Below are 27,843 nucleotides of genomic sequence, written 5' to 3'. Positions count from 1 at the left end.
GGTTGGCGGACTCGGCCGGGCTGCGCCCTCCACCCGCGCTGGTCTCTGCTTCAATATATATCTTGAATACACCTATTTCAATATAGTGTCTGAAGTCTTAGCTAAAGTAATAAGAGAAAGAAATAAGAGGGATACAGACAGGAAGAGTCAAATTATCCACATGTGCGATGATATGATTCCCTACCTAATACATTATATAAGAAAACTTGTAGATTTCACAAGTACTTGCAGGAAAATGGCAGGATACAAAATTATCACACAAAAATCACTAGATGTACAAATAACAAACGTGTTGAGAATTAAATCAAGAAAACAACACCATTTTCAGTTGCCTTAAAATATTTTAGCGGCTAAAAACATGGTTCAGAGAGTAAGAGCATGTGATAAATAAGAAGAGAACCTAAGGTTGAAATTTCAGACCCTATACTTAAAAAGAAAAGGCATGCCTGGCTATGTGCTCATAAACTTAGCATTTTTAGGGACAGAGACAAGAGGATACTGAAGCTTGCTGGTCACCAGCCTAGCTGCAGGCTCAATTTGCAACCCAGTCTCAAAGGAATGGATGGACAGTGATGGAAGCACAAAAGATTCTACATAGTCAAAGAAATCTGAACATAAAAAGAATACTGTAGATATCATGAAAACTGATTTCAGGTTATACATACAGCGGCAGGAACAAAGTAGCATGCTAATGGCACAAAAAGAGACACGCAGATAAATGGAATAGAAGAGAGGACCATGATATAAACCCATGTGAATACAGCCAACTGATTCTAAAGATGTACAAAAGTGCATTGAAGAAAGGTCAGTGCTCTCATCAAATGATGCTGGGAGATCTGGCTATCCATATAAAGAAGAATGAAGCTAGATCCCTGTCTGTTAGCCTATACAAAAGTCAACTCCTAGTGCATCAGTGTCAATGATATAATACTTTAAACTCTGAAACTGTCATGAGAAAAAGGATAGAAAACACTTCAAGCCCAAGCAAGGATTCCTGAGCAGGACTCTACTTGCTCAGAAAATAAGCCTAAGTGTCGACAAATGGGACTGATGAAATGAAGAAAGTTCCAAGCTGGGAAGGAAACAACTAAGACAAGAGGAAGACGGAAGAATGGGAGGAAGTCTTTGCCAGGTGCATAGCAGACAGAAGCTTAATACCGAGGATGCACAAAGAGTGAAAAAAAAACCCTACACTAATCAAACACCTCAATCAAAGCAATAAACAGGTAGTTCTTTCAAAGGATACAGCAAAATGTAAAATAAATGCGTGAAAAATTGTTCAACCTCAGTATCTGTGATGGTTAATATTGACTGTCAATATGGCAGGATCTAAAATCACCACAGAAAGGAGCCCCTGGACGAGTCTCTGAAGGATTATCTAGATTACGTTAATTAAAACCTAACCCCAGGGATTCATCATTCTGTGGCTAGAGTCCTGGTTGCATCAAAAGGAGAAAGGTAGATGAACATCTGCGTTCTGTCTCTGTGTCCTAACTGGGAATCGGTGTGACTAGCTGCCTCACACTCCTGCTGTCGTGTCTTCCTCAACCTAAATCTTCAGTTTGTGAGCCAGAATAAATTCTTCCTCCCTGAAATTCTGCTTCAGATACTTCGTCACAGCAACAAGTAAAGAAAGGACATATTGGTCAATCAGGAAATTCAAATTCAAATTTGAGGTTCCATCTAATTTTAATCATAATGGCAGTCTTTAAGAAAACAGATACAGCCCAATGTAGTGGCACGTGCCTTTAATACTATCTATCACTCACGGATGCAGAGACAGGCAGGTCTATATGAGTTTGAGGCCAGCCTGGTCTACAGAGTGAGTTCCAGGATAGATAAGGCCTCACAGAGAAACCCGGTCTTGAAAAAGCAAAAAGGAAAAACACTTGCATGTGAGGTTCTAGTAGTGCTCCAGTTACTGCATCATCTTCAAACTTTACTGCTTGTCCTGTAATGGGAACTGAGAGTACTTCTGAAGACCAAAAAAAAAAAAAAAAAAGCCTGTATAACATATCGATCTCTTATGCAATCTGCTTGCTTGATTTTTTCTTTTAAAGTCAGGATTTCTGTGTGTGTAGCCCTGGCTGGCCTCAAACTCATAGAAATCCACCTGCCTCTGCCTCCCAAGTCCTGGGATTAAAGGTGTGTGCCACTGCCACCCATCTACCATCTGCTTTCTTAAATAGTGTTCTCTGGATGAGTGGATTGAGGGTAGCAGATTTAGTAGAAATCAAATTTTGATCCTATCTCATCTCCTTTTTCCTGAGGGAAGCTCTATTGATTAGCAAATGTGTGTCTTTCAAACCTTTGTTGCATTCAATCAATCAATCAATCAGTTCTATTCTGTCATGTAGGTTCTGGGGATCAAACTCAGATCATCAGACTTGGGAGGAGTCACCTTTAATGTCTGAACGATGTCACCATTCCACTTGCATTTTTTTAAAGGAGAAAATTGGGTTTCTATTTGCACCTGAACTTTTGAGCTGCTGATATTGCTCAGATACCTCTGTCTGTATTTATTTTTTGGAGGATAATTGTTCCCTCCTTGGGGATTTAATCAGGTTAATGAAGAGAGTTTTGCTTTAAGGTAGGACCAATATGTCTCAATATTTAGCCATATATTGTGTAAAGTCAACTGGCTATGTATGTATATCATTTGTTGACCAGAAAAGCAAACTATCTGGAGTGTATATAAAATATTTGTAGGCTTTAACAGATTAATAAGAGATCTCCCAGTGAGACCTTTCCTTTGCTTTTTTGAATCTCTGCCTTCTCTGAAGGGCACATGATTATTGTGAAATGGTAGCAAATTGCTGTGTTTTTTTGGGGGGGATGGGTTTCGAGACAAGGTTTCTGTGTGGCTTTGGAGGCCGTCCTGGGAATTCGCTCTGTAGACCAGGCTGGTACAAACCCACAGAGATCTACTAGCTCTGAGTCCCGAGTCCTGGGATTAAACACTTGTGCCAGCACTGCCCAGCAAAATTACTGTGTTTTTAAGCTACCTGCCACATGCATCTTCTATGCCAGTCCCTGAAACTGGCTCCCTAAACTTTGTCTGTGTAATCCCTATTATTTACACACTGCTGTTTTCTCTTTGGCATGTCTTTCTTCCGTTCACTTACTAAAAGCCTGTATACTCATTAACATCAGCTATCATACTAAACTGAACTATTAATTGAATACTGAGTCAATAGAAAATGTTCGTATAAGGCATCAAAGAACAAAATACCTGGCCTGGTTATTCTTGGAGACATCCCATGCATTCATTGTGATTTTTTTAAGCTTTCAAAGTTTTTATTCTGAGGCCAGTTTTTAAAAGCAAAAAATTTGCATATATTTTCAATTATCGATCAAATTTACATACAAGGTTACAACCACTTTTTTAGATGTGGTGGGTGGCTCTGAAAAGAGCCTTTGGGTTTAGGATAGTGCAATGAATCAGGAGCCTGTGGAGTCTAAGTTTAAGAGTGCTCTCCGCGAATGCGACGAGCCAGGTGGATGTCTTTCGGCATGATGGTCACCCGCTTGGCGTGGATGGCACACAGGTTGGTGTCTTCGAAGAGCGCCACGAGGTAGGCCTCGCAGGCCTCCTGCAGCGCCATCAGCGCAGAGCTCTGGAAGCGCAGGTCAGTCTTGAAACCCTGGGCTATCTCACGCACCAAGTGCTGGAACGGCGCCCTGCGAATCAGCAACTCGGTGGTCTTCTGGTAGCGGCGGATCTCACGAAGCGCCACGGTGCCTGGGCGGTAGCGGTGCTGCTTCTTCTTCACTACGCCAGTAACCGGTGCAGTCTTGCGAGCCACATTCATAGCTAGCTGCTTCTGTGGAGCCTTGCCTCCCATCGACTTCCGTGCTGTCTGCTTGGTGCGTACCATCGTGAAGAAGCCCCTTTGTCCTCTGCTCCTCGAGCCTGCTAGGTGCCTTGAGGGCTCGGCTTTTATAGAGCCCACTGCATTCCTATTGGTCGCCCACCTGGTGGCGTGTTTCACTACTGCACTCTGGGTGGCCCATGTGGTGATCCTCTTTACAGCCTGCCCCTTATATACTCTCCGGGTGGTCTTGCCCCCAGGACTGTTAATGGAGGCTGTCTGTGTAGGCGTGCAGCATGGATTGTAGAAAAACTCAAGCCCTTCTTAATTTTTCTTTCTTTCTTTCTTTTCTTTTTTTTTTTTTTACAATCCTGCCTCAACGGTCAAGTCACAAAGAACCTTCTAGAACCTCTGGGTGTTTTCCTGAGTTTGTGATATTAGAACTAGAACAGTTTAAGCACTTCCGGAGCAAGGGCTGTAGGTGGTTCATCAGTTAAACTGTCTTTTCTTCCAGAGGACCAGTCCTCAACACCCAGCACCCACATGAAGGCTTGCTTCCACCTCAATTCACCTAGGGGCACTCAAACCGCCTTCTGCTGGGACCAGACATGCAAGTGGTGCACAGTATGTAGGGGAAAAGGACGAGTCAAAGAAGCACACCCTGAGCAGAGACAAAGAAACACACTTTGGCCCTGCAACCAGAACCAAGAAATGAACCCTGACCCTGAAACCAGTGCCAAAGAAACACATTTTGTCCCAGGAAATAGAGCCAGTGAAAGAAATGCATCCTGGACCTAAAATTGGAGCCAAAAGGCTAAAAAGGACCAGAAAAAGAAACACACTTTGGCCCTGAAACCAGAGCCAAATCTCACCCTAATCCTGTGCAGAAAACTAGCCAATCCTTGAGCAGGAGCTCTAGCCAATCGGAGCTCAGCACTAAATCTGACCAATCCCCACCCTGTAAACCCGATATAAACTGCGTTTCTGTTCAACTTGTGGCTGTTCGTGCTACCCTGCTGTCCCCTGCTACTCTGGCAGAGGGCAGCCATTCCTTGGTTTCTTTCTTCCAAAAAAAACCTTCAATAAGCTTTGGGTGAAAATCTTTTGTGGTGGCGACAGAGCAGAGGAGACCCTGGGCAGAGTAGAGCAGAGCTAGCAGGGCTGTAACCCTTTTGCCATGGAAAGCTTCTCTTGGATGAGCTCCAATCTGTGCTGTCCGCTCTCCAGGAGTAGAGCTGAACTGTAACAACTTCTCCTGAGAAACCTCCTGCCGAGCAAAACTGCAACAGTGAGCGAACAGCCTCAGCTTGAAGATGCTGTCCTGCCTGAGTCGAGCCCATATACTGGGGAAGCCTTTCCCTGAGGCAGGGCTGTAAGCTGCTATGCTTACTGCAACCTGTGGTGGTCCTTGGCTCCCGAGCTCCAGGAAACCTTTCCATCTGAGCTGTGTAACACTCAGTGTTCTGTGACTCCTGAGCTCCAGGATACCTTTCCACCTGAGCTGTGTAAGACTCAGTAGTCTGTGACTCCCGAGCTCCAGGATACCTTTCCAATTGAGCTGAGTAACACTCAGTATTCTGTGACTCCCGAGGTCCAGGATACCTTTCCATCTGACCTGTGTAACACTCAGTCTTCTGTGACTCCTAGCTCCAGGATACCTTTCCATCTGAGCTGTGTAACACTCAGTATTCTGTGGCTCCTGAGCTCCAGGATACCTTTCCACCTGAGCTGTGTAACACTCAGTATTCTGTCACTCCCGAGCTCCAGGAAACCTTTCCACCTGAGCTGTGTAACACTCAGTATTCTGTGGCTCCAGAGCTCCAGGATACGTTTCCACCTGAGCTGTGTAACACTCAGTATTCTGTGGCTCCCCAGTGCCAGGATACCTGTTCCTTTCAAATTCCACCTAAATGCCAACACAGTATACATGTAAGCCAAATGCCTGTGATGCTAGGGTCTCTGTTCCTTGGCAGATACATGGTGTCTATCTAGTGAACTAGGATCTGTCTTCCTGTTCCCAAGTAGCTTTTTTGTTTGTTTTTTTCGGTACAGGGTTTCTCTGTGGCTTTGGATGTTACCCTAGAACTAGCTATTGTACACCAGGCTGGCCTCAATCCCACAGAGAGCTGCCTGCCTCTGCCTCCCAAGTGCTGGGATTAAAGGAGATTGCCACCACTGCCTGGTTCCCAGTGGATTTTGTAAGCTCCACTCTGCGTGGCTGGATGAACAGAGAGGGCGTAGAATGGCCTCAGTCCAAGGATCCTTGGCAGATGGGAGAAGAGGTCCTAGTGGGATATCTTAGTGCTGAGCAGTGGCTTGCTCCTGTAAAGCAAAGTGACGTGCCTCAAGGCTGTTAACCCTTGCTTATGTCTAGTGTATTTGGTGGTTGTCATCCTGGGAGAGATTTTTTGGATGGGTTCCCCATTCCTTATTTGGCTATCGTAAAGGATCTCATTGTTTGTTGCTAGGATGGACCACTCCCTACATGGTGGCTTATGGTGGCATCTGTCCCACTGCCCCAGGCTCACCTGGCTCTCACCCTCTTTGAGCAGAGCTGGGGGAGGAGGAATCTTTGAAGACTGAGGGGTTGTATAGTTGCCTTAGCTCCTTGGCAAGGGTTGGGTGAGGTTGTAAGGGAGAAAAGTGAGCCCTTAGAAGGCACAGCACTTCAGACACTCAACTTCTTATGTTGATGTTTTCATTTTAAAATAAGTTTATTTATACAACCTGGCCAAGCTTTCCTTTCCCTCTTCTACTCCCAGGCCCTTCCCCAGCCCTTCCCTAGTCTCCCTCACCCCATCCATTCCTCCTCTGTTTCTGTATAGGAAAGGGCAGGTCTCCCATGAGAATAAACAAAACATGGCATATTTGATGCTGAATTTTATCCTCTTTTGTAAATAAATTGTGTCCCACATAAATTATCATTTATCATAGGTATTGAATTTTATTTAATACCTTTTCTGCATCTTTGTCATTGATCATATGATTTCTGACTATGCGCCTATGTGCTGAATAACATTCATTGATTTTACTGAAATATATTGAACAATCTCTATGTCTATGTAAAGATGTCAGCTTGGTTGACGTAGATGGTCTTTTTGATGTGATGTTGAATTCACTTTGCATTTTGCATCTGTGTTCATCAGGGAGACTGGTTAGCCATCAGCAATTTTCTTTTTTCTTTTTGCGATGTCTTTATCTGGTTTTGGATTCAGCATACTACTTGCTTCATTAAAATGCTCTAGACTACAGGGGCCATTTCATTAAAATCAGGAATAAGGTGTGTTTGCCCACTTTCTTAAATATAATCCGTGGGCCGAGTATTGGTGTCACTGGCCTTTAATCCCAGCACGCGGGAGGCAGAGGCAGGCAGAACTCTGTGAGTTTGAGACCAGCCTGGTCCACAGAGCGAGTTCTAGGACAGCCTCCAAAACAATACAGAGAAACCCTGTCTCAAAAAAGCAAAAACAAAACAATCCTCAAACCATTTATTCACAGCAAAGTCTGGGTACCTGTGAACAATGTGAGGGGCAGGTAGGGAGTCGTGTGGGAACCAGCAAAGGTCTCCTTGGAGGGGTGCTGCCACCCTAGGAATACTGTGAGAACATGGCCATCACCGGCCAGCAGAGCATAAAAAAGTACAGGTGGGCATGTGTGGGCAACAGGGACATCATAGGACAGCCACCTCGAAGAGCCATTGGGGACATGGAGACACAGGGATAGAGAGAATGCTGGGCACGGGAACAGGACACAGGACACGTGAAGCTACAGAGGCACACAGTCACAAAGGAGGCAGTGGGTAAGAGACGACATGCTGAGGTGACAAAGAAGTAGGGTTAAAACCCGCCGTTGGTGGCGAACAGCTTTAATCCCAGCACTTGGCAGGCGGATCTCTGCGAGGTTGAGGCCAGCCTGGTCTACAGAGAAAGTTCCAGGGAAGCATCCAAAACAATACAGAGAAACTCTGTCTCGAAGAAAAAAAGGAAGAAAGAAAAGAAAGAAGTAGGGTTGAAATTCTGTGCTGTTCTGGACACTACCCAGCAGACTTCCCCCGCAGCCACTCAGGCCCCAGGGTTTGCAGTCAAGACACACTGACGGTAAGGGGAGGCAGTGGAGAAAGTGGGTCATTTTCCCTCAGGGACCCTGAGGACAGCATCTGCAGGTCTAAGGCTGGACTGTGCCTTTAGGGTCCTTGTCATAGCTACAGCTGCTCACAGAACTGGCATTTACTCCCTTGGGTCCAAAGAGAATTCCATAGCAAGGCTTGTGGCAGTAGGGCTGTCCGTCATGTTCAGCATAGCCGCCAGGGGTCAGTGTCTTGGAGCGACACTCCCAGAGCAGGAAGAGCTGGTGGCAGCAGGTCACCTTCTCAGCAAAGCACACCCTCTTGTTGCATTGCAGACAAATATTGGGTACCCCAGTGAATGTGGTGACACTAGAGGCTTTGGTGGGACCGTTGGGGGTCGCTGATCTCCCGTTCTTCGGTTCGCACCACAGGGACCTCTAAGGGGCCAATGTTACCTGAGGCCTGAGGGCTCTCAGTCAGAGGCTTATATTCGACCTAGGAACCAATGTGTCCCATATTCACGCCTTTGGGTCCAAACAGTGTGGCATACACAACAGGGTCTGTGGTAGAAAGGTTTCCCATCATGCTCAGCATGGCCCCCGGGACGTCAGAGTCTTGTTGCAGCACTCACATTTGAGACAGAACTTGTGCCAGTCCTTGCCCAGGGAGCTCACCTTCTCAGAAAAGTACACGGTCTTGTCACAGCTGGGACACTTGGAGGTCATGGTTGACGCGCTCGGTCGGCCCGAGCCCTCCACCCGCACTGGTCTCTGCTTCAATATATATCTTGAATACACCTATTTCAATATAGTATGTGAAGTCTTAGCTAAAGTAATAAGAGACACAAATAAGAGGGATACAGACAGGAAGAGTCAAATTATCCACATGTGCGTTGATATGATTCCATACATAATAGATTATATCAGAAAACTTGTAGATTTCACAGTACTTGCAGGAAAATGGCAGGATACCAAATTATCACGCAAAAACCACTAGATATACAAATAGCAAACGTGTTGAGAATTAAATCAAGAAAACAACCCCATTTTCATTTGTCTTAAAAATATTTTAGTGGCTAAACAAATGGTTCAGAGACTAGGAGCACTTGATAAATAAGAAAAGGACCTAAGGTAGAATTCTCAGATCCTATACTTAAAAAAAAGGCAGGCATGGCTATGTGTTCTTAAATTTAGCATTGTTAGGGATAGAGACAAGAGGATACTGAAGCTTGCTGGTCAGCAGCTTAGCTGCAGGTTCAATTTGCAACCCAGTCTCAAAGGAATGGATGGACAGTGATGGAAGCATAAAAGATTCTACATAGTCAAAGAAATCTGAACATAAAAAAGAAAGCTGTAGGTATCATGAAAACTGATTTCAAGTTATACATACAGCGGCAGGAACAAAGTAGCACGCTAATGGCACAAAAAGAGACATGCAGATAAATGGAATAGAAGAGAGGACCATGATATAAACCCATGTGAATACAGCCAACTGATTCTAAAGATGTACAAAAGTGCATTGAAGAAAGGTCAGGGCTCTCATCAAATGATGCTGGGAGATCTGGCTATCCATATAAAGAAGAATGAAGCTAGATCCCTGTCTGTTAGCCTATACAAAAGTCAACTCCTAGTGCATCAGTGTCAATGATATAATACTTTAAACTCTGAAACTGTCGTGAGAAAAAGGAGAGAAAACACATCAAGCACAAGCAAGTATTCATGAGCAGGACTCTACTTGCTCAGAAAATAAGCCTAAGAGTCGACAAATGGGACTCATGAAATGAAGAAAGTTCCAAGCTGCAAAGGAAACAACTAAGTCAAGAGGCAGCCGGAAGAATGGGAGGAAGTTTTTGCCAGCTGCATAGCAGACAGAAGCTTAATACCGAGGATGCACAAAGAGTGAAAAAAACCCTACAGAAATCAAACACCTCAATCAAAGCAATAACAGATAGTTCTTTCAATGGATAAAGCAAAATGTAAAATAAATGCGTGAAAAATTGTTCAACCTCGGTATCTGTGATGGTTTATATTGATTATCAATTTGATAGGATGTAAAGTCACCACAGAAAGGAGCCCCTGGACGAGTCTGTGAAGGATTATCTAGATTAGGTTAATTAAAACCTAACCCCAGGGAGGCATCATTCTGTGGCCAGAGTCCTGGTTGCATCAAAAGGAGAAAGGTAAATGAACATCAGCGTTCTGTCTCTGTGTCCTAACTGGGAATCGGTGTGACTAGCTGCCTCACACTCCTGCTGTCGTGTCTTCCTCAACCTAAATCTTCAGTTTGTGAGCCAGAATAAATTCTTCCTCCCTGAAATTCTGCTTCAGATACTTTGTCACAGCAACAAGAAAAGAAATGGACGCATTGGTCATTCAGGAATTTCAAATTATTTTGAGAGTCCATCTAATTGTAATCATAATGGCAGTCTTTAAAAAAAGAGATACAGCCCAATGTAGTGGCACGTGCCTTTAATACTATCTATCACTCAGGGATGCAGAGACAGGCAGATCTCTATGAGTTTGAGGCCAGGCTGGTCTACAGAGTGAGTTCCAGGACAGAAAAGGCTACACAGAGAAACCCCGTCTCGAAAAAGCAAAAAGGAAAAACACTTGCATGTGAGGTTGTAGTAGTGCTCGCGTTCCTGCTTCATCTTCACACTTTCCTGCTTGTCCTGTAATGGGAACTGAGAGTACTTCTGAAGACCAATCCAAATAAATAAATAAATAAATAAATAAATAAATAAATAAATAAACCTGTATAGTATATCGATCACTTATGCATTCTGCTTGCTTGATTTTTTTTTCGAGACAGGATTCCTGTATGTGTAGCTCTGATGGGCCTCAAACTCATAGAAATCCACCTGCCTCTGCCTCCCAAGTGCTGGGATTAAAGGTGTGTGCCACTGCCACCCATCTGCCCTCTGCTTTCTTAAATAGTGTTCTCCGGATGAGTGGATTGAGGATAGCAGATTCAGTAGAAATCAAATTTTATTTCCTTACTCATCTCCTTTGTTCCGGAGAGAAGCTCTATTGATTAGCAAGTGTGGGTCTTTTAATTCTTTGTCGCATTCAATCAGGCAATCAATCACTCAATCAATCAATCAATCAATCACCTAGCTCTATTCTACAATGTGGGTTCTGGGGATCAAACTCAGGTCATCACGCTTGGTAGCAGTCACCTTTACTGTCTGAACCATGTCACCAGTCCATGTGAATGTTTTTTAAAGGAGAAATTTGTGTTTCCATTTACAGCTGAACTTTTCAGCTGTGGATATTGCTCAGATACGTCTGTCTGTACTTATTTAAGGCAAGCATATACATTTTTGAAGGATAATTGTTCTCTCCTTGGGCATTTAATCAGGTTAATGAAGAGAGTTTTTCTTTAAGGTAGGACAAATATGTCTCAATACTTAGCCATATCTTCTGTAAAGTCAATTGGCTATATATGTTTATCATTTGTTGACCAGAAAAGCAAACAAACTGGAGTATATGTAAAATTCTTAGTAGGCTGTAACAGATTAATAAGAGATCTCCAAGTGAGACCTTTCCTTTGCCTTTTTGAATCTCTGCTTCTATGAAAGGCACATGATTATTGTGAAATGTTGGCAAATTGCTATACTTTATGGGTGGGTTTCGAGACAGGGTTTCTGTGTGGCTTTGGAGGCTGTCCTGGAACTCACTCTGTAGACCAGGCTGGTCCAAACTCACAGATATCTACCTGCCTCTGCCTCCTTAGTGCTGGCATTTGCCACCACCGCCCAGCAAAATTAACTGGGATTGACATGTAAAACAAGCTATTTAAAATTAAAATAAAAAATGATAAAAAAAGAAAAAAAATTACTGTGTTTTTAAGCCTACCTGCCACATGCATCTTCTATGCCAGTCCCTGAAACTGGCTCCCTAAACATTGTCTGTGTAATTCCTATTATTTGCACACTGCTGTTTTCTGTTTGGGATGTCTTTCTTCCGTTCACTTACTACAAGCCCATATACTCATTAACATCACCTAACATACTAAACATCCCTATTAATTAATTACTGAGTCAGTAGAAATGTTCGTATAAGGTCCCAAAGAGCAAAATACCTGGCCTGTTTATTCTTGAAGACATCCCATGCATTCATTGTGATTTTTTTTTAAGGTTTCAAAGATTTTATTCTGAGGCCAGCTTTTAAAAGCAAAAAATTTGCATATATTTTCAATTATCGATCAAATTTACATACAAGGTTACAACCACTTTTTTAGATTTGGTGAGTGGCTCTGAAAAGAGCCTTTGGGTTTAGGATAGTGCAATAATCAGGAGCCTGTGGAGTCTAAGTTTAAGAGTGCTCTCCGCGAATGCGACGAGCCAGGTGGATGTCTTTCGGCATGATGGTCACCCGCTTGGCGTGGATGGCACACAGGTTGGTGTCTTCGAACAGCGCCACGAGGTAGGCCTCGCAGGCCTCCTGCAGCGCCATCAGCGCAGAGCTCTGGAAGCGCAGGTCAGTCTTGAAACCCTGGGCTATCTCACGCACCAAGTGCTGGAACGGCGCCCTGCGAATCAGCAACTCGGTGGTCTTCTGGTAGCGGCGGATCTCACGAAGCGCCACGGTGCCTGGGCGGTAGCGGTGCTGCTTCTTCTTCACTACGCCAGTAACCGGTGCAGTCTTGCGAGCCACATTCATAGCTAGCTGCTTCTGTGGAGCCTTGCCTCCTGTCGACTTCCGCGCTGTCTGCTTGGTGCGTACCATCGTGAAGAAGCTCCTTTGTCCTCTGCTCCTCGAGTGTGCTAGGTGCCTTGAGGGCTCGGCTTTTATAGAGCCCACTGCATTCCTATTGGTCGCCCACCTGGTGGCGTGATTCACTACTGCACTCTGGGTGGCCCATGTGGTGATCCTCTTTACAGCCTGCCCCTTATATACTCTCCGGGTGGTCTTGCCACCAGGACTGTTAATGGAGGCTGTCTGTGTAGGCGTGCAGCATGGATTGTAGAAAAACTCAAGCCATTCTTAAATTTTTCTTTCTTTCTTTTCTTTTCTTTTCTTTTTTTTTTTTTTTTTTTTTTTTACAATCCTACCTCAACGGTCAAGTCACAAAGAACCTCTTAGAACCTCTGGGTGTTTTCCTGAGTTTGTGATATTAGAACTAGAACAGTTTAAGGACTTCCGGAGCAAGGGCTGTAGGTGGTTCATCAGTTAAACTGTCTTTTCTTCCAGAGGACCAGTCCTCAACACCCAGCACCCACATGAAGGCTTGCTTCCTCCTCAATTCACCTAGGGGCTCCCAAACCGTCTTCTGCTGGGACCAGACATGCAAGTGGTGCAGAGTATGTAGGGGAAAAGGACGAGTCAAAGAAGCACACCCTGAGCAGAGACAAAGAAACACACTTTGGCCCTGCAACCAGAACCAAGAAATGAACCCTGACCCTGAAACCAGTGCCAAAGAAACACATTTTGTCCCAGGAAATAGAGCCAGTGAAAGAAATGCATCCTGGACCTAAAATTGGAGCCAAAAGGCTAAAAAGGACCAGAAAAAGAAACACACTTTGGCCCTGAAACCAGAGCCAAATCTCACCCTAATCCTGTGCAGAAAACTAGCCAATCCTTGAGCAGGAGCTCTAGCCAATCGGAGCTCAGCACTAAATCTGACCAATCCCCACCCTGTAAACCCGATATAAACTGCGTTTCTGTTCAACTTGTGGCTGTTCGTGCTACCCTGCTGTCCCCTGCTACTCTGGCAGAGGGCAGCCATTCCTTGGTTTCTTTCTTCCAAAAAAAACCTTCAATAAGCTTTGGGTGAAATACTTTTGCGGTGGCAACAGAACAGAGGAGACCCTGGGCAGAGCAGAGCAGAGCTAGCAGGGCTGTAACCCTTTTGCCAGGGAAAGCTTCTCTTGGATGAGCTCCAATCTGTGCTCTCCACTCTCCAGGAGTAGAGCTGAACTGTAACAACTTCTCCTGAGAAACCTCCTGCCGAGCAAAACTGCAACAGTGAGCGAACAGCCTCAGCTTGAAGATGCTGTCCTGCCTGAGTCGAGCCCATATCCTGGGGAAGCCTTTCCCTGAGGCAGGGCTGTAAGCTGCTATGCTTACTGCAACCTGTGGTGGTCCTTGGCCCCCGAGCTCCAGGAAACCTTTCCATCTGAGCTGTGTAACACTCAGTATTTTGTGATCCTGAGCTCCAGGATACCTTTCCACCTGAGCTGTGTAACACTCAGTGTTCTGTGACTCCTGAGCTCCAGGATACCTTTCCACCTGAGCTGTGTAAGACTCAGTAGTCTGTGACTCCCGAGCTCCAGGATACCTTTCCAATTGAGCTGAGTAACACTCAGTATTCTGTGACTCCCGAGGTCCAGGATACCTTTCCATCTGACCTGTGTAACACTCAGTCTTCTGTGACTCCTAGCTCCAGGATACCTTTCCATCTGAGCTGTGTAACACTCAGTATTCTGTGGCTCCTGAGCTCCAGGATACCTTTCCACCTGAGCTGTGTAACACTCAGTATTCTGTCACTCCCGAGCTCCAGGAAACCTTTCCACCTGAGCTGTGTAACACTCAGTATTCTGTGGCTCCAGAGCTCCAGGATACGTTTCCACCTGAGCTGTGTAACACTCAGTATTCTGTGGCTCCCCAGTGCCAGGATACCTGTTCCTTTCAAATTCCACCTAAATGCCAACACAGTATACATGTAAGCCAAATGCCTGTGATGCTAGGGTCTCTGTTCCTTGGCAGATACATGGTGTCTATCTAGTGAACTAGGATCTGTCTTCCTGTTCCCAAGTAGCTTTTTTGTTTGTTTTTTTCGGTACAGGGTTTCTCTGTGGCTTTGGATGTTACCCTAGAACTAGCTATTGTACACCAGGCTGGCCTCAATCCCACAGAGAGCTGCCTGCCTCTGCCTCCCAAGTGCTGGGATTAAAGGAGATTGCCACCACTGCCTGGTTCCCAGTGGATTTTGTAAGCTCCACTCTGCGTGGCTGGATGAACAGAGAGGGCGTAGAATGGCCTCAGTCCAAGGATCCTTGGCAGATGGGAGAAGAGGTCCTAGTGGGATATCTTAGTGCTGAGCAGTGGCTTGCTCCTGTAAAGCAAAGTGACGTGCCTCAAGGCTGTTAACCCTTGCTTATGTCTAGTGTATTTGGTGGTTGTCATCCTGGGAGAGATTTTTTGGATGGGTTCCCCATTCCTTATTTGGCTATCGTAAAGGATCTCATTGTTTGTTGCTAGGATGGACCACTCCCTACATGGTGGCTTATGGTGGCATCTGTCCCACTGCCCCAGGCTCACCTGGCTCTCACCCTCTTTGAGCAGAGCTGGGGGAGGAGGAATCTTTGAAGACTGAGGGGTTGTATAGTTGCCTTAGCTCCTTGGCAAGGGTTGGGTGAGGTTGTAAGGGAGAAAAGTGAGCCCTTAGAAGGCACAGCACTTCAGACACTCAACTTCTTATGTTGATGTTTTCATTTTAAAATAAGTTTATTTATACAACCTGGCCAAGCTTTCCTTTCCCTCTTCTACTCCCAGGCCCTTCCCCAGCCCTTCCCTAGTCTCCCTCACCCCCATCCATTCCTCCTCTGTTTCTGTATAGGAAAGGGCAGGTCTCCCATGAGAATAAACAAAACATGGCATATTTGATGCTGAATTTTATCCTCTTTTGTAAATAAATTGTGTCCCACATAAATTATCATTTATCATAGGTATTGAATTTTATTTAATACCTTTTCTGCATCTTTGTCATTGATCATATGATTTCTGACTATGCGCCTATGTGCTGAATAACATTCATTGATTTTACTGAAATATATTGAACAATCTCTATGTCTATGTAAAGATGTCAGCTTGGTTGACGTAGATGGTCTTTTTGATGTGATGTTGAATTCACTTTGCATTTTGCATCTGTGTTCATCAGGGAGACTGGTTAGCCATCAGCAATTTTCTTTTTCTTTTTGCGATGTCTTTATCTGGTTTTGGATTCAGCATACTACTTGCTTCATTAAAATGCTCTAGACTACAGGGGCCATTTCATTAAAATCAGGAATAAGGTGTGTTTGCCCACTTTCTTAAATATAATCCGTGGGCCGAGTATTGGTGTCACTGGCCTTTAATCCCAGCACGCGGGAGGCAGAGGCAGGCAGAACTCTGTGAGTTTGAGACCAGCCTGGTCCACAGAGCGAGTTCTAGGACAGCCTCCAAAACAATACAGAGAAACCCTGTCTCAAAAAAGCAAAAACAAAACAATCCTCAAACCATTTATTCACAGCAAAGTCTGGGTACCTGTGAACAATGTGAGGGGCAGGTAGGGAGTCGTGTGGGAACCAGCAAAGGTCTCCTTGGAGGGGTGCTGCCACCCTAGGAATACTGTGAGAACATGGCCATCACCGGCCAGCAGAGCATAAAAAAGTACAGGTGGGCATGTGTGGGCAACAGGGACATCATAGGACAGCCACCTCGAAGAGCCATTGGGGACATGGAGACACAGGGATAGAGAGAATGCTGGGCACGGGAACAGGACACAGGACACGTGAAGCTACAGAGGCACACAGTCACAAAGGAGGCAGTGGGTAAGAGACGACATGCTGAGGTGACAAAGAAGTAGGGTTAAAACCCGCCGTTGGTGGCGAACAGCTTTAATCCCAGCACTTGGCAGGCGGATCTCTGCGAGGTTGAGGCCAGCCTGGTCTACAGAGAAAGTTCCAGGGAAGCATCCAAAACAATACAGAGAAACTCTGTCTCGAAGAAAAAAAGGAAGAAAGAAAAGAAAGAAGTAGGGTTGAAATTCTGTGCTGTTCTGGACACTACCCAGCAGACTTCCCCGCAGCCACTCAGGCCCCAGGGTTTGCAGTCAAGACACACTGACGGTAAGGGGAGGCAGTGGAGAAAGTGGGTCATTTTCCCTCAGGGACCCTGAGGACAGCATCTGCAGGTCTAAGGCTGGACTGTGCCTTTAGGGTCCTTGTCATAGCTACAGCTGCTCACAGAACTGGCATTTACTCCCTTGGGTCCAAAGAGAATTCCATAGCAAGGCTTGTGGCAGTAGGGCTGTCCGTCATGTTCAGCATAGCCGCCAGGGGTCAGTGTCTTGGAGCGACACTCCCAGAGCAGGAAGAGCTGGTGGCAGCAGGTCACCTTCTCAGCAAAGCACACCCTCTTGTTGCATTGCAGACAAATATTGGGTACCCCATTGAATGTGGTGACACTAGAGGCTTTGGTGGGACCGTTGGGGGTCGCTGATCTCCCGTTCTTCGGTTCGCACCACAGGGACCTCTAAGGGGCCAATGTTACCTGAGGCCTGAGGGCTCTCAGTCAGAGGCTTATATTCGACCTAGGAACCAATGTGTCCCATATTCACGCCTTTGGGTCCAAACAGTGTGGCATACACAACAGGGTCTGTGGTAGAAAGGTTTCCCATCATGCTCAGCATGGCCCCCGGGACGTCAGAGTCTTGTTGCAGCGCTCACATTTGAGACAGAACTTGTGCCAGTCCTTGCCCAGGGAGCTCACCTTCTCAGAAAAGTACACGGTCTTGTCACAGCTGGGACACTTGGAGGTCATGGTTGACGCGCTCGGTCGGCCCGAGCCCTCCACCCGCACTGGTCTCTGCTTCAATATATATCTTGAATACACCTATTTCAATATAGTATGTGAAGTCTTAGCTAAAGTAATAAGAGACACAAATAAGAGGGATACAGACAGGAAGAGTCAAATTATCCACATGTGCGATGATATGATTCCATACATAATAGATTATATCAGAAAACTTGTAGATTTCACAGTACTTGCAGGAAAATGGCAGGATACCAAATTATCACGCAAAAACCACTAGATATACAAATAGCAAACGTGTTGAGAATTAAATCAAGAAAACAACCCCATTTTCATTTGTCTTAAAAATATTTTAGTGGCTAAACAAATGGTTCAGAGACTAGGAGCACTTGATAAATAAGAAAAGGACCTAAGGTAGAATCCTCAGCTCCTATACTTAAAAAAAAGGCAGGCATGGCTATGTGTTCATAAACTTAGCCGTGTTAGGGACAGAGACAAGAGGATACTGAAGCTTGCTGGTCAGCAGCTTAGCTGCAGGCTCAATTTGCAACCCAGTCTCAAAGGAATGGATGGACAGTGATGGAAGCATAAAAGATTCTACATAGTCAAAGAAATCTGAACATAAAAAAGAAAGCTGTAGGTATCATGAAAACTGATTTCAAGTTATACATACAGCGGCAGGAACAAAGTAGCACGCTAATGGCACAAAAAGAGACACGCAGATAAATGGAATAGAAGAGAGGACCATGATATAAACCCATGTGAATACAGCCAACTGATTCTAAAGATGTACAAAAGTGCATTGAAGAAAGGTCAGGGCTCTCATCAAATGATGCTGGGAGATCTGGCTATCCATATAAAGAAGAATGAAGCTAGATCCCTGTCTGTTAGCCTATACAAAAGTCAACTCCTAGTGCATCAGTGTCAATGATATAATACTTTAAACTCTGAAACTGTCGTGAGAAAAAGGAGAGAAAACACATCAAGCACAAGCAAGTATTCATGAGCAGGACTCTACTTGCTCAGAAAATAAGCCTAAGAGTCGACAAATGGGACTCATGAAATGAAGAAAGTTCCAAGCTGCAAAGGAAACAACTAAGTCAAGAGGCAGCCAGAAGAATGGGAGGAAGTCTTTGCCAGCTGCATAGCAGACAGAAGCTTAATACCGAGGATGCACAAAGAGTGAAAAAAAAAACCCTACAGAAATCAAACACCTCAATCAAAGCAATAACAGATAGTTCTTTCAAAGGATAAAGCAAAATGTAAAATAAATGCGTGAAAAATTGTTCAACCTCAGTATCTGTGATGGTTAATATTGATTGTCAATATGGCAGGATCTAAAATCACCACAGAAAGGAGCCCCTGGACGAGTCTGTGAAGGATTATCTAGATTAGGTTAATTAAAACCTAACCCCAGGGAGGCATCATTCTGTGGCCAGAGTCCTGGTTGCATCAAAAGGAGAAAGGTAAATGAACATCAGCATTCTCTCTCTGTGCCCTAACTGGGAATCGGTGTGACTAGCTGCCTCACACTCCTGCTGTCGTGTCTTCCTCAACCTAAATCTTCAATTTGTGAGCCAGAATAAATTCTTCCTCCCTGAAATTCTGCTTCAGATACTTTGTCACAGCAACAAGTAAAGAAAGGACACATTGGTCATGCAGGAAATTCAAATTATTTTGAGATTCCATCTAATTGTAATCATAATGGCAGTCTTTAAAAAAACAGATACAGCCCAATGTAGTGGCACGTGCCTTTAATACTATCTATCATTCAGGGAGGCAGAGACAGGCAGATCTCTATGAGTCTGAGGCCAGCCTGATCTACAGAGTGAGTTCCAGGACAGACAAGGCTACACAGAGAAACCCCGTCTCGAAAAAGCAAAAAGGAAAAACACTTGCATGTGAGGTTGTAGTAGTGCTCGCGTTCCTGCTTCATCTTCACACTTTCCTGCTTGTCCTGTAATGGGAACTGAGAATACTTCTGAAGACCAATCCAAATAAATAAATAAATAAACCTCTATAATATATTGATCACTTATGCAATCTGCTTGCTTGATTTTTTTCAAGATAGGATTCCTGTGTGTGTAGTTCTGGCTGGCCTCAAACTCATAGAAATCCACCTGCCTCTGCCTCCCAAGTGCTGGGATTAAGGGTGTGTGCCACTGCCACCCATCTGCAATCTGCTTTCTAAATAGTGTTCTCTGGATGAGTAGATTGAGGGTAGCAGATTTAGTAGAAATCAAATTTTAGTTCCTTACTCATCTCCTTTGTTCCGGAGAGAAGCTCTATTGATTAGCAAGTGTGCATTTTTAAATTCTTTGTTGCATTGAATCAATCAATCAATAAATCAATCAAAGTTGTATTCTACCATGTGGGTTCTGGGGATCAAACTCAGGTCATCAGGCTTGGTAGCAGTCACCTTTACTGTCTGAACCATGTCACCAGTCCACGTGCATGTTTTTTTTAATTTGTTTTTCAGTTTAAATTTAGATAAGAAACAAGATTGCTTCACAAGTCAGTTCCAGGTCCCTCTCCCTTTCTCTCCCCTACTCCCGTGCCATTCCCCCAATCCCCGATTATCCCCTCATTTCCCCAGGGAAGGTGAGGCCCTCCATGGGGGTGTCCATAGTCTGTCATTTCATACAGGGCAGGGCCTAGACCCTTCCCCAAGAGTTCAGGGTGAGAGTGCACCTCACATTGTTGGATGGGAGTCCAAAGTCCGTGTGTATAACCCGGGATGAGTACTGACCTGCTGCCCAAGGCTCAATAGATTACCTAGGCCTCCTCACTGACACCCAGATTCAGGGGGTCTTGATCAGTCCCATGCTGGATTCCCAGGCTGATGCCTGGGATTCAGGAGTTAACCCTTGTCAGGTCAGCTGTTTCTGGGGTTAAACCAGCCCAGTCTTAATCCCTTTGGTCATCAGTCCTCCCTCTCTGTTACTGGCTTTCTTGAGTTCAGCTCAGTACTTAACCGAGAGAGTCTGCCTCTTCTTCCATCAGCCACTGAATACGTGCATGTTTTTATAGGAGAAATTTGGGTTTCTATTTGCAGCTAAACTTTTGAGCTGCTGATAATGCTCAGATACGTCTGTCTGTACTTATTTAAGGAAAGCATATACATTTTTTGAAGGATAATTGATCTCTCCTTGGGGATTTACTCAGGTTAATGAAGAGAGTTTTGCTTTAAGGTAGGACAAATATGTCTCAATATTTAGCCATACCCTCTGTAAAGTCAACTGGCTATATATGCTTATCATTTGTTGACCAGAAAAGCAAACAAACTGGAGTGTATGTAAAATTCTTAGTAGGCTGTAACAGATTAATAAGAGATCCCCAAGTGAGACCTTTCCTTTGCTTTTTTGAATCTCTGCCTTCTCTGAAAGGCACATGATTATTGTGAAATGGTACCAAATTGCTGTATTTTGGAGGTGGGTGGGTTTCGAGACAGAGATTCTGTGTGGCTTTGGAGGCTGTCCTGGAACTCGCTCTGTAGTCCAGGCTGGTCCAAACTCACAGAGATCTACTTGCCTCTGCCTCCCTAGTGCTGGGATTAAAGGGATTAAAGGCATGCACCACCACCACCCAGCATCTTCTATGCCAGTCCCTGAAACTGGCTCCCTAAACATTGTCTGTGTAATTCCTATTATTTGCACACTGCTGTTTTCTGTTTGGGATGTCTTTCTTCCGTTCACTTACTACAAGCCCATATACTCATTAACATCACCTAACATACTAAATTCCCTATTAATTGATTACTGAGTCAATAGAAAATGTTCGTATAAGGTCCCAAACATCAAAATACCTGGTCTGGTTATTCTTGGAGACAACCCATGCATTCATTGTGATTTTTTTTTAAGGTTTTACACATTTTATCCTGAGGCCAGTTTTTAAAAGCAAAAAATTTGCATATATTTTCAATTATCGATCAAATTTACATACAAGGTTACAACCACTTTTTTAGATGTGGTGGGTGGCTCTGAAAAGAGCCTTTGGGTTTAGGATAGTGCAATAATCAGGAGCCTGTGGAGTCTAAGAGTGCTCTCCGCGAATGCGACGAGCCAGGTGGATGTCTTTCGGCATGATGGTCACCCGCTTGGCGTGGATGGCACACAGGTTGGTGTCTTCGAACAGCGCCACGAGGTAGGCCTCGCAGGCCTCCTGCAGCGCCATCAGCGCAGAGCTCTGGAAGCGCAGGTCAGTCTTGAAACCCTGGGCTATCTCACGCACCAAGTGCTGGAACGGCGCCCTGCGAATCAGCAACTCGGTGGTCTTCTGGTAGCGGCGGATCTCACGAAGCGCCACGGTGCCTGGGCGGTAGCGGTGCTGCTTCTTCTTCACTACGCCAGTAACCGGTGCAGTCTTGCGAGCCACATTCATAGCTAGCGGCTTCCTCGGAGCCTTGCCTCCCGTCGACTTCCGCGCTGTCTGCTTGGTGCGTGCCATCGTGAAGAAGCCCTTTCTCCTCTGCTCCTCGAGTGTGCTAGGTGCCTTGAGGGCTCGGCTTTTATAGAGCCCACTGCATTCCTATTGGTCGCCCACCTGGTGGCGTGATTCACTACTGCACTCTGGTTGGCCCATGTGGTGATCCTCTTTACAGCCCGCCCCTTATATACTCTCCGGGTGTTCTTGCCACCAGGACTGTTAATGGAGGCTGTCTGTGTAGGCGTGCAGCATGGACTGTAGAAAAACTCAAGCCCTTCTTAATTTTTCTTTTTGTTTTTTTATTTTTGTTTACAATCCTGCCTCAACGGTCAAGTCACAAAGAACCTTCTAGAACCCCTGGGTGTTTTCCTGAGTTTGGGATATTAGACCTAGAACAGTTTAAGGACTTCCGGAGCAAGGGCTGTAGGTGGTTCATCAGTTAAACTGTCTGCTCTTACAAAGGACCAGTCCTCAACACCCAGCACCCACATGAAGTCTTGCTTCTACCTTAAATCACCTCAGGGGCTCCCAAACCGTCTTCTGCTGGGACCAGGCATGCAAGTGGTGCACAGTATGTAGGGGAAAAGGACGAGTCAAAGAAACACACCCTGAGCAGAGCCAAAGAAACACACTTTGGCCCTGTAATCAGAACCAAAGAAATGTACCCTGACCCTGAAACCAGTGCCAAAAGAACACACTTTGTCCCTGGAATCAGAGTCAGTGAATGAAATACTCCCTGGCCCTAAAATTGGAGCCAAAAGGCTAAAAAGGACCAGAGAAAGAAACACACTTTGGCTCTGAAACAAGAGGCAAATCTGACCCTAACCCTGTGCAGAAAACTAACCAATCCTTGAGCAGGAGCTCTAGCCAATAGGAGCTCAGCATTGAAATCTGAGCAATCCCCACCCTGGAAGCCCCGATATAAACCGTGTGTCTGTACAGCTTGTGGCTGTTGGTGCTACCCAGCTGTCCCCTGCTACTCTGGCAGAGGGCAGCCATTCTCCTGGATTCTTTCTTCCAATAAACCCCTTCAATGAGCTTTGGGTGAAAATCTTTTGCGGTGGAGACAGCAGAGGCCACCCTGGGCAGAGCAGAGCAGAGCTAGCAGGGCTGTAACCCTTTGGCCAGGGAAAGCTTCTCTTGGAAGAGCTCCAATCTGTGCTCTCTGCTCTCAGGGAACAGAGCTGAACTGTAACAACTTCTCCTGAGAAATCTCCTGACAAGCAAAACTGCAACACTGAGCGTAAATCCTCAGCTGGACGATGCTGTCCTGCCTGAGGGGAGCCCATACACTGGGGAAGCCTTTCCCTGAGGCAGGGCTGTAAGCAGCTAAGCTTACAACAACCTGTGGTGGTCCTTCTCTCCTGAGCTCCAGGATACCTTTCCACCTGAGCTCTGTTATACTCAGTATTCTGTGGCTCCTGAGTTCCAGGATACCTTTTCACCTGAGCTGTGTAACACTCAGTATTCTGTGACTCCCAAGCTCCAGTATACCTTTCCACCTGAGCTGTGTAACACTCAGTATTCTGTGACTCCCGAGTGCCAGAATACCTTTCCACCTGAGCTGTGTAACACTCAGTATTCTGTGACTCCCGAGCTCCAGGATACCTTTCCATCTGACCTGTGTAACACTCCATATTCTGTGACTCCCGAGCTCCAGGATACCTTTCCATCTGAGCTGTGTAACACTCAATATTCTGTGGCTCCTAAGCTCCAGGATACCTTTCCATCTGAGCTGTGTAACACTCACTATTCTGTTACTGCCCAGTGCCAGAATACCTGATCGATCCAAATTCCACCTAAATGACAATACAGTATGCACATAAGCCAAATGCCTGTGATGCTAAAGTGTCTCTTCGTTGGTAGATACATGGTGTCTATCTGGTGACCTACTCTCTGCCTTGCTCTTCCCGAGTAGCTTTTTTTTCCAATACAGGGTTTCTCTGTGGCTTTGGAGGCTGCCCTGGAACTAGCTCTTGAGGACCAGGCTGGCCTCAAACCCACAGAGAGCTACCTGCTTCTGCCTCCCAAGTGCTGGGATTAAAGGAGATTGCCATGACTGCCTGGTTCCCAGTGGATTTTTAAAGCTCCACTCTGCGTGGCTGGGGGAACAGAGAGGGAGTAGAATGGCCTCAGTCTAAGGATCCTTGGCAGATGGGAGAGAGGAGGTCCTAGTGGGATATTTCTTAGTGCTGAGCAGTGGCTTGCTCCTCTATAGCAAAGTGACATGTCTCAAGGCTGTTAACCCTTGCTTATGTCTAGTCTATTTTATGGTTGCAATCCTGGGAGAGATTTTTTGGATGGATTCCCCATTCCTTATTGGGCTACCGTAAAGGATCTCACTGTTTGTTCCTAGGATGGACCACTCCACTCATGGTGGTTTGTCATGGCATATGACCCACTGCCCTAGGCTCACCTGGCTCTCACCCTCTTTGAGCAGAGCTGGGGGAGGAGGAATCCTTGAAGACTGAGGGGTTGTGCAGTTGCCTTGGCTCCTTGGCAAGGGTTGGGTGAGTTTGTAAAGGAGAAAAGTCAGCCCTTAGAAGGTACAGCAATTAAGACACTCAACTTCTTATGCTGATATTTTCATTTTAAAATAAGTTTATTTATACACCCTGGCCAAGCTTTCCTTTCCCTCTTCTCCTCCCAGGCCCTCCCCCAAGTCCTTCCCCAGACGCCCTCCCCCCAATCCACACCTCCTCTGTTTCTGTTTAGGAAAGGGCAGGTCTCCCATGGGAATAAACAAAACATGGCATATTTGATGTTGAATTTTACACTCTTTTGTAAATAAATTGTGTCTCACATAAATAATCATTTATCATAGATGTTGAAGTTTATCAAATGCCATTTCTGCATCTATGTAGTTGATCATATGATTTTTGACTATGCGCCTATGTGCTGAATAACATTCATTGATTTTACTAAAATATATTGAACAATCTCTATGTCTCTGTAATGATGTCAGCTTGGTTGATGGAGATGGTCTTTTTGATGTGATGTTGAATTCACTTTGCATTTTGCATCTGTGTTCATCAGGGAGACTGGTTAGCCATCAGCAATTTTCTTTTTTCTTTTTGCGATGTCTTTATCTGGTTTTGGATGCAGCATACTACTTGCTTCATTAAAATGCTCTAGACTACAGGGGACATTTCATTAAAATCAGGAATAAGGTGTGTTTGCCCACTTTCTTAAATATATATGTTTTTTAAAAATCCTCAAACCGTGTGCCGAGTATTGGTGGCGCAGACCTTTAATCCCACCACTCAGGAGGCAGAGGCAGGCAGAACTCTGTGAGTTCCAGGCCAGCCTAGTCTACAGAGCGAGATCCAGGACAGCCTCCAAAACAATACGGAGAAACCCTGTCTCGAAAATCAAACAACAACAACAAAAAAAAAAAAAAACAAAAACAAAAAATAAAAAGAAATAAAGAAAGGAAGGAAGGAAGAAAGAAAGAGGCAGTGTTGAAATTCTGTGCTGTTCTGGACACTACCCAGCAGACTTCCCCCCGCAGCCACTCAGGCCCCGGGGTTTGCAGTCAAGACACACTGAGGTAAGGGGAGGCAGTGGAGACAGTGGGTCATTTTCCCTCAGGGTCAAGCATGGGACCCTGAGGACAGCATCTGCAGGTCTAAGGCTGGACTGTGCCTTTAGGGTCCTTGTCATATACAGCTGCCAACAGTACTGGTATTTACTCCCTTGGGTCCAAAGAGAATTCCATAGCATGTCTTGTGGCAGCAGGGCTGGCCTTCATTCTCAGCATAGCCGCCAGGGGTCAGTGTCTTGGAGCTGCACTTCCAGAGCAGGGTGAGCTGGTGGCAGCAGGTCACATTCTCAGCAAAGCACACCCTCTTGTTGCATCGCAGACAAATATTGTGTACCCCAGTGAATGTCGTGAAACTAGAGGCTTTGCTGGGACAGTTCGGGGTCCGCTGGTCTCCCGTTCTTTGGTTCGCACCACAGGGACCTCAATGGGGCCAATGTTACCTGAGGCCTGAGGGCTCTCAGTCAGAGGCTTCTCGTAGATGGAGGAACCATGGCGCCCTATATTCACGCCTTTGGGTCCAAACAATGTGGCATACACAGCAGGGTTTGTGGTAGAAAGGTTTCCCATCATGCTCAGCATGGCCCCGGGAGGTCAGCATCTTGTTGCAGCGCTCACACATGAGACAGAACTTGTGCCAGTCCTTGCCAGGGAGCTCACCTTCTCAGAAAAGTACAAGGTCTTGTCACAGCTGGGACACTTGGAGGTCATGGTTGGCGCGCTCGGCCGGGCTGCGCCCTCCACCCGCGCTGGTCTCTGCTTCAATATATATCTTGAATACACCTATTTCAATATAGTGTCTGAAGTCTTAGCTAAAGTAATAAGAGAAAGAAATAAGAGGGATACAGACAGGAAGAGTCAAATTATCCACATGTGCGATGATATGATTCCCTACCTAATACATTATATAAGAAAACTTGTAGATTTTACAAGTACTTGCAGGAAAATGGCAGGATACAAAATTATCACACAAAAATCACTAGATGTACAAATAAGAAACGTGTTGAGAATTAAATCAAGAAAACAACACCATTTTCAGTTGCCTTAAAATATTTTAGCGGCTAAAAACATGGTTCAGAGAGTAAGAGCACGTGGTAAATAAGAAGAGAACCTAAGGTTGAAATTTCAGAACCTATATTTTAAAAAAAGGCATGCCTGGCTATGTGCTCATAAACTTAGCATTTTTAGGGACAGAGACAAGAGGATACTGAGGCTTGGTGGTCACCAGCCTAGCTGCAGGCTCAATTTGCAACCCAGTCTCAAAGGAATGGATGGACAGTGATGGAAGCACAAAAGATTCTACATAGTCAAAGAAATCTGAACATAAAAAGAATGCTGTAGATATCATGAAAACTGATTTCAGGTTATACATACAGCGGCAGGAACAAAGTAGCATGCTAATGGCACAAAAAGAGACACGCAGATAAATGGAATAGAAGAGAGGACCATGATATAAACCCATGTGAATACAGCCAACTGATTCTAAAGATGTACAAAAGTGCATTGAAGAAAGGTCAGGGCTCTCATCAAATGATGCTGGGAGATCTGGCTATCCATATAAAGAAGAATGAAGCTAGATCCCTGTCTGTTAGCCTATATAAAAGTCAACTCCTAGTGCATCAGTGTCAATGATATAATACTTTAAACTCTGAAACTGTCGTGAGAAAAAGGAGAGAAAACACTTCAAGCACAAGCAAGGACTCCTGAGAAGGACTCTACTTGCTCCGAAAATAAGCATAACAGTCGACAAATGGCACTCATGAAATGAAGAAAGTTCCAAGCTGCGAAGGAAACAACTAAGACAAGAGGAAGCCGGAAGAATGGGAGGAAGTCTTTGCCAGCTGCATAGCAGACAGAAGCTTAATACCGTGGATGCACAAAGAGTGAAAAAAAAACCCTACAGAAATCAAACAACTCAATCAATGCAATAAACAGATAGTTCTTTCAATGGATAAAGCAAAATGTAAAATAAATGCGTGAAAAATTGTTCAACCTCAGTATCTGTGATGGTTAATATTGATTATCAATTTAGTAGGATGTAAAGTCACCACAGAAAGGAGCCCCTGGACGAGTCTGTGAAGGATTATCTAGATTAGGTTAATTAAAACCTAACCCCAGGGATTCATCATTCTGTGGCCAGAGTCCTGGTTGCATCAAAAGGAGAAAGGTAGATGAACATCAGCGTTCTGTCTCTGTGTCCTAACTGGGAATCGGTGTGACTAGCTGCCTCACACTCCTGCTGTCGTGTCTTCCTCAACCTAAATCTTCAATTTGTGAGCCAGAATAAATTCTTCCTCCCTGAAATTCTGCTTCAGATACTTTGTCACAGCAACAAGAAAAGAAATGGACGCATTGGTCATTCAGGAAATTCAAATTATTTTGAGAGTCCATCTAATTGTAATCATAACGGCAGTCTTTAAGAAAACAGATACAGCCCAATGTAGTGGCACGTGCCTTTAATACTATCTATCATTCAGGGAG

The 27,843-nt window shown here is 45.0% G+C and overlaps 1 protein-coding gene and 3 pseudogenes across 1 annotated transcript; all 4 read right to left on the bottom strand.

Annotated features, from left to right (window-relative positions):
* Positions 1-7,976: 7,976 nt before the first annotated feature.
* Positions 7,977-8,603, bottom strand: LOC121139996 (annotated as a pseudogene).
* Positions 8,604-12,069: 3,466 nt separating this feature from the next.
* Positions 12,070-12,608, bottom strand: LOC121139998 (histone H3-like). Its single transcript, XM_040744300.1, has one exon. The coding sequence runs from the start codon at positions 12,606-12,608 to the stop codon at positions 12,195-12,197; it is 414 nt and encodes a 137-aa protein (XP_040600234.1). The 3' UTR covers positions 12,070-12,194.
* Positions 12,609-16,778: 4,170 nt separating this feature from the next.
* On the bottom strand, positions 16,779-17,405 carry LOC121139997 (annotated as a pseudogene).
* Positions 17,406-25,449: 8,044 nt separating this feature from the next.
* LOC121139840 lies at positions 25,450-26,073 on the bottom strand (annotated as a pseudogene).
* Positions 26,074-27,843: the final 1,770 nt, after the last annotated feature.

This window comes from Mesocricetus auratus, unplaced genomic scaffold, assembly GCF_017639785.1.
Source record: "Mesocricetus auratus isolate SY011 unplaced genomic scaffold, BCM_Maur_2.0 Super-Scaffold_100003, whole genome shotgun sequence".
NCBI classification, from domain to species: Eukaryota; Metazoa; Chordata; class Mammalia; order Rodentia; family Cricetidae; genus Mesocricetus; species Mesocricetus auratus.
Note: the sequence above shows the minus strand (reverse complement) of the source record. Positions and strands in the feature narration are given on the sequence as shown.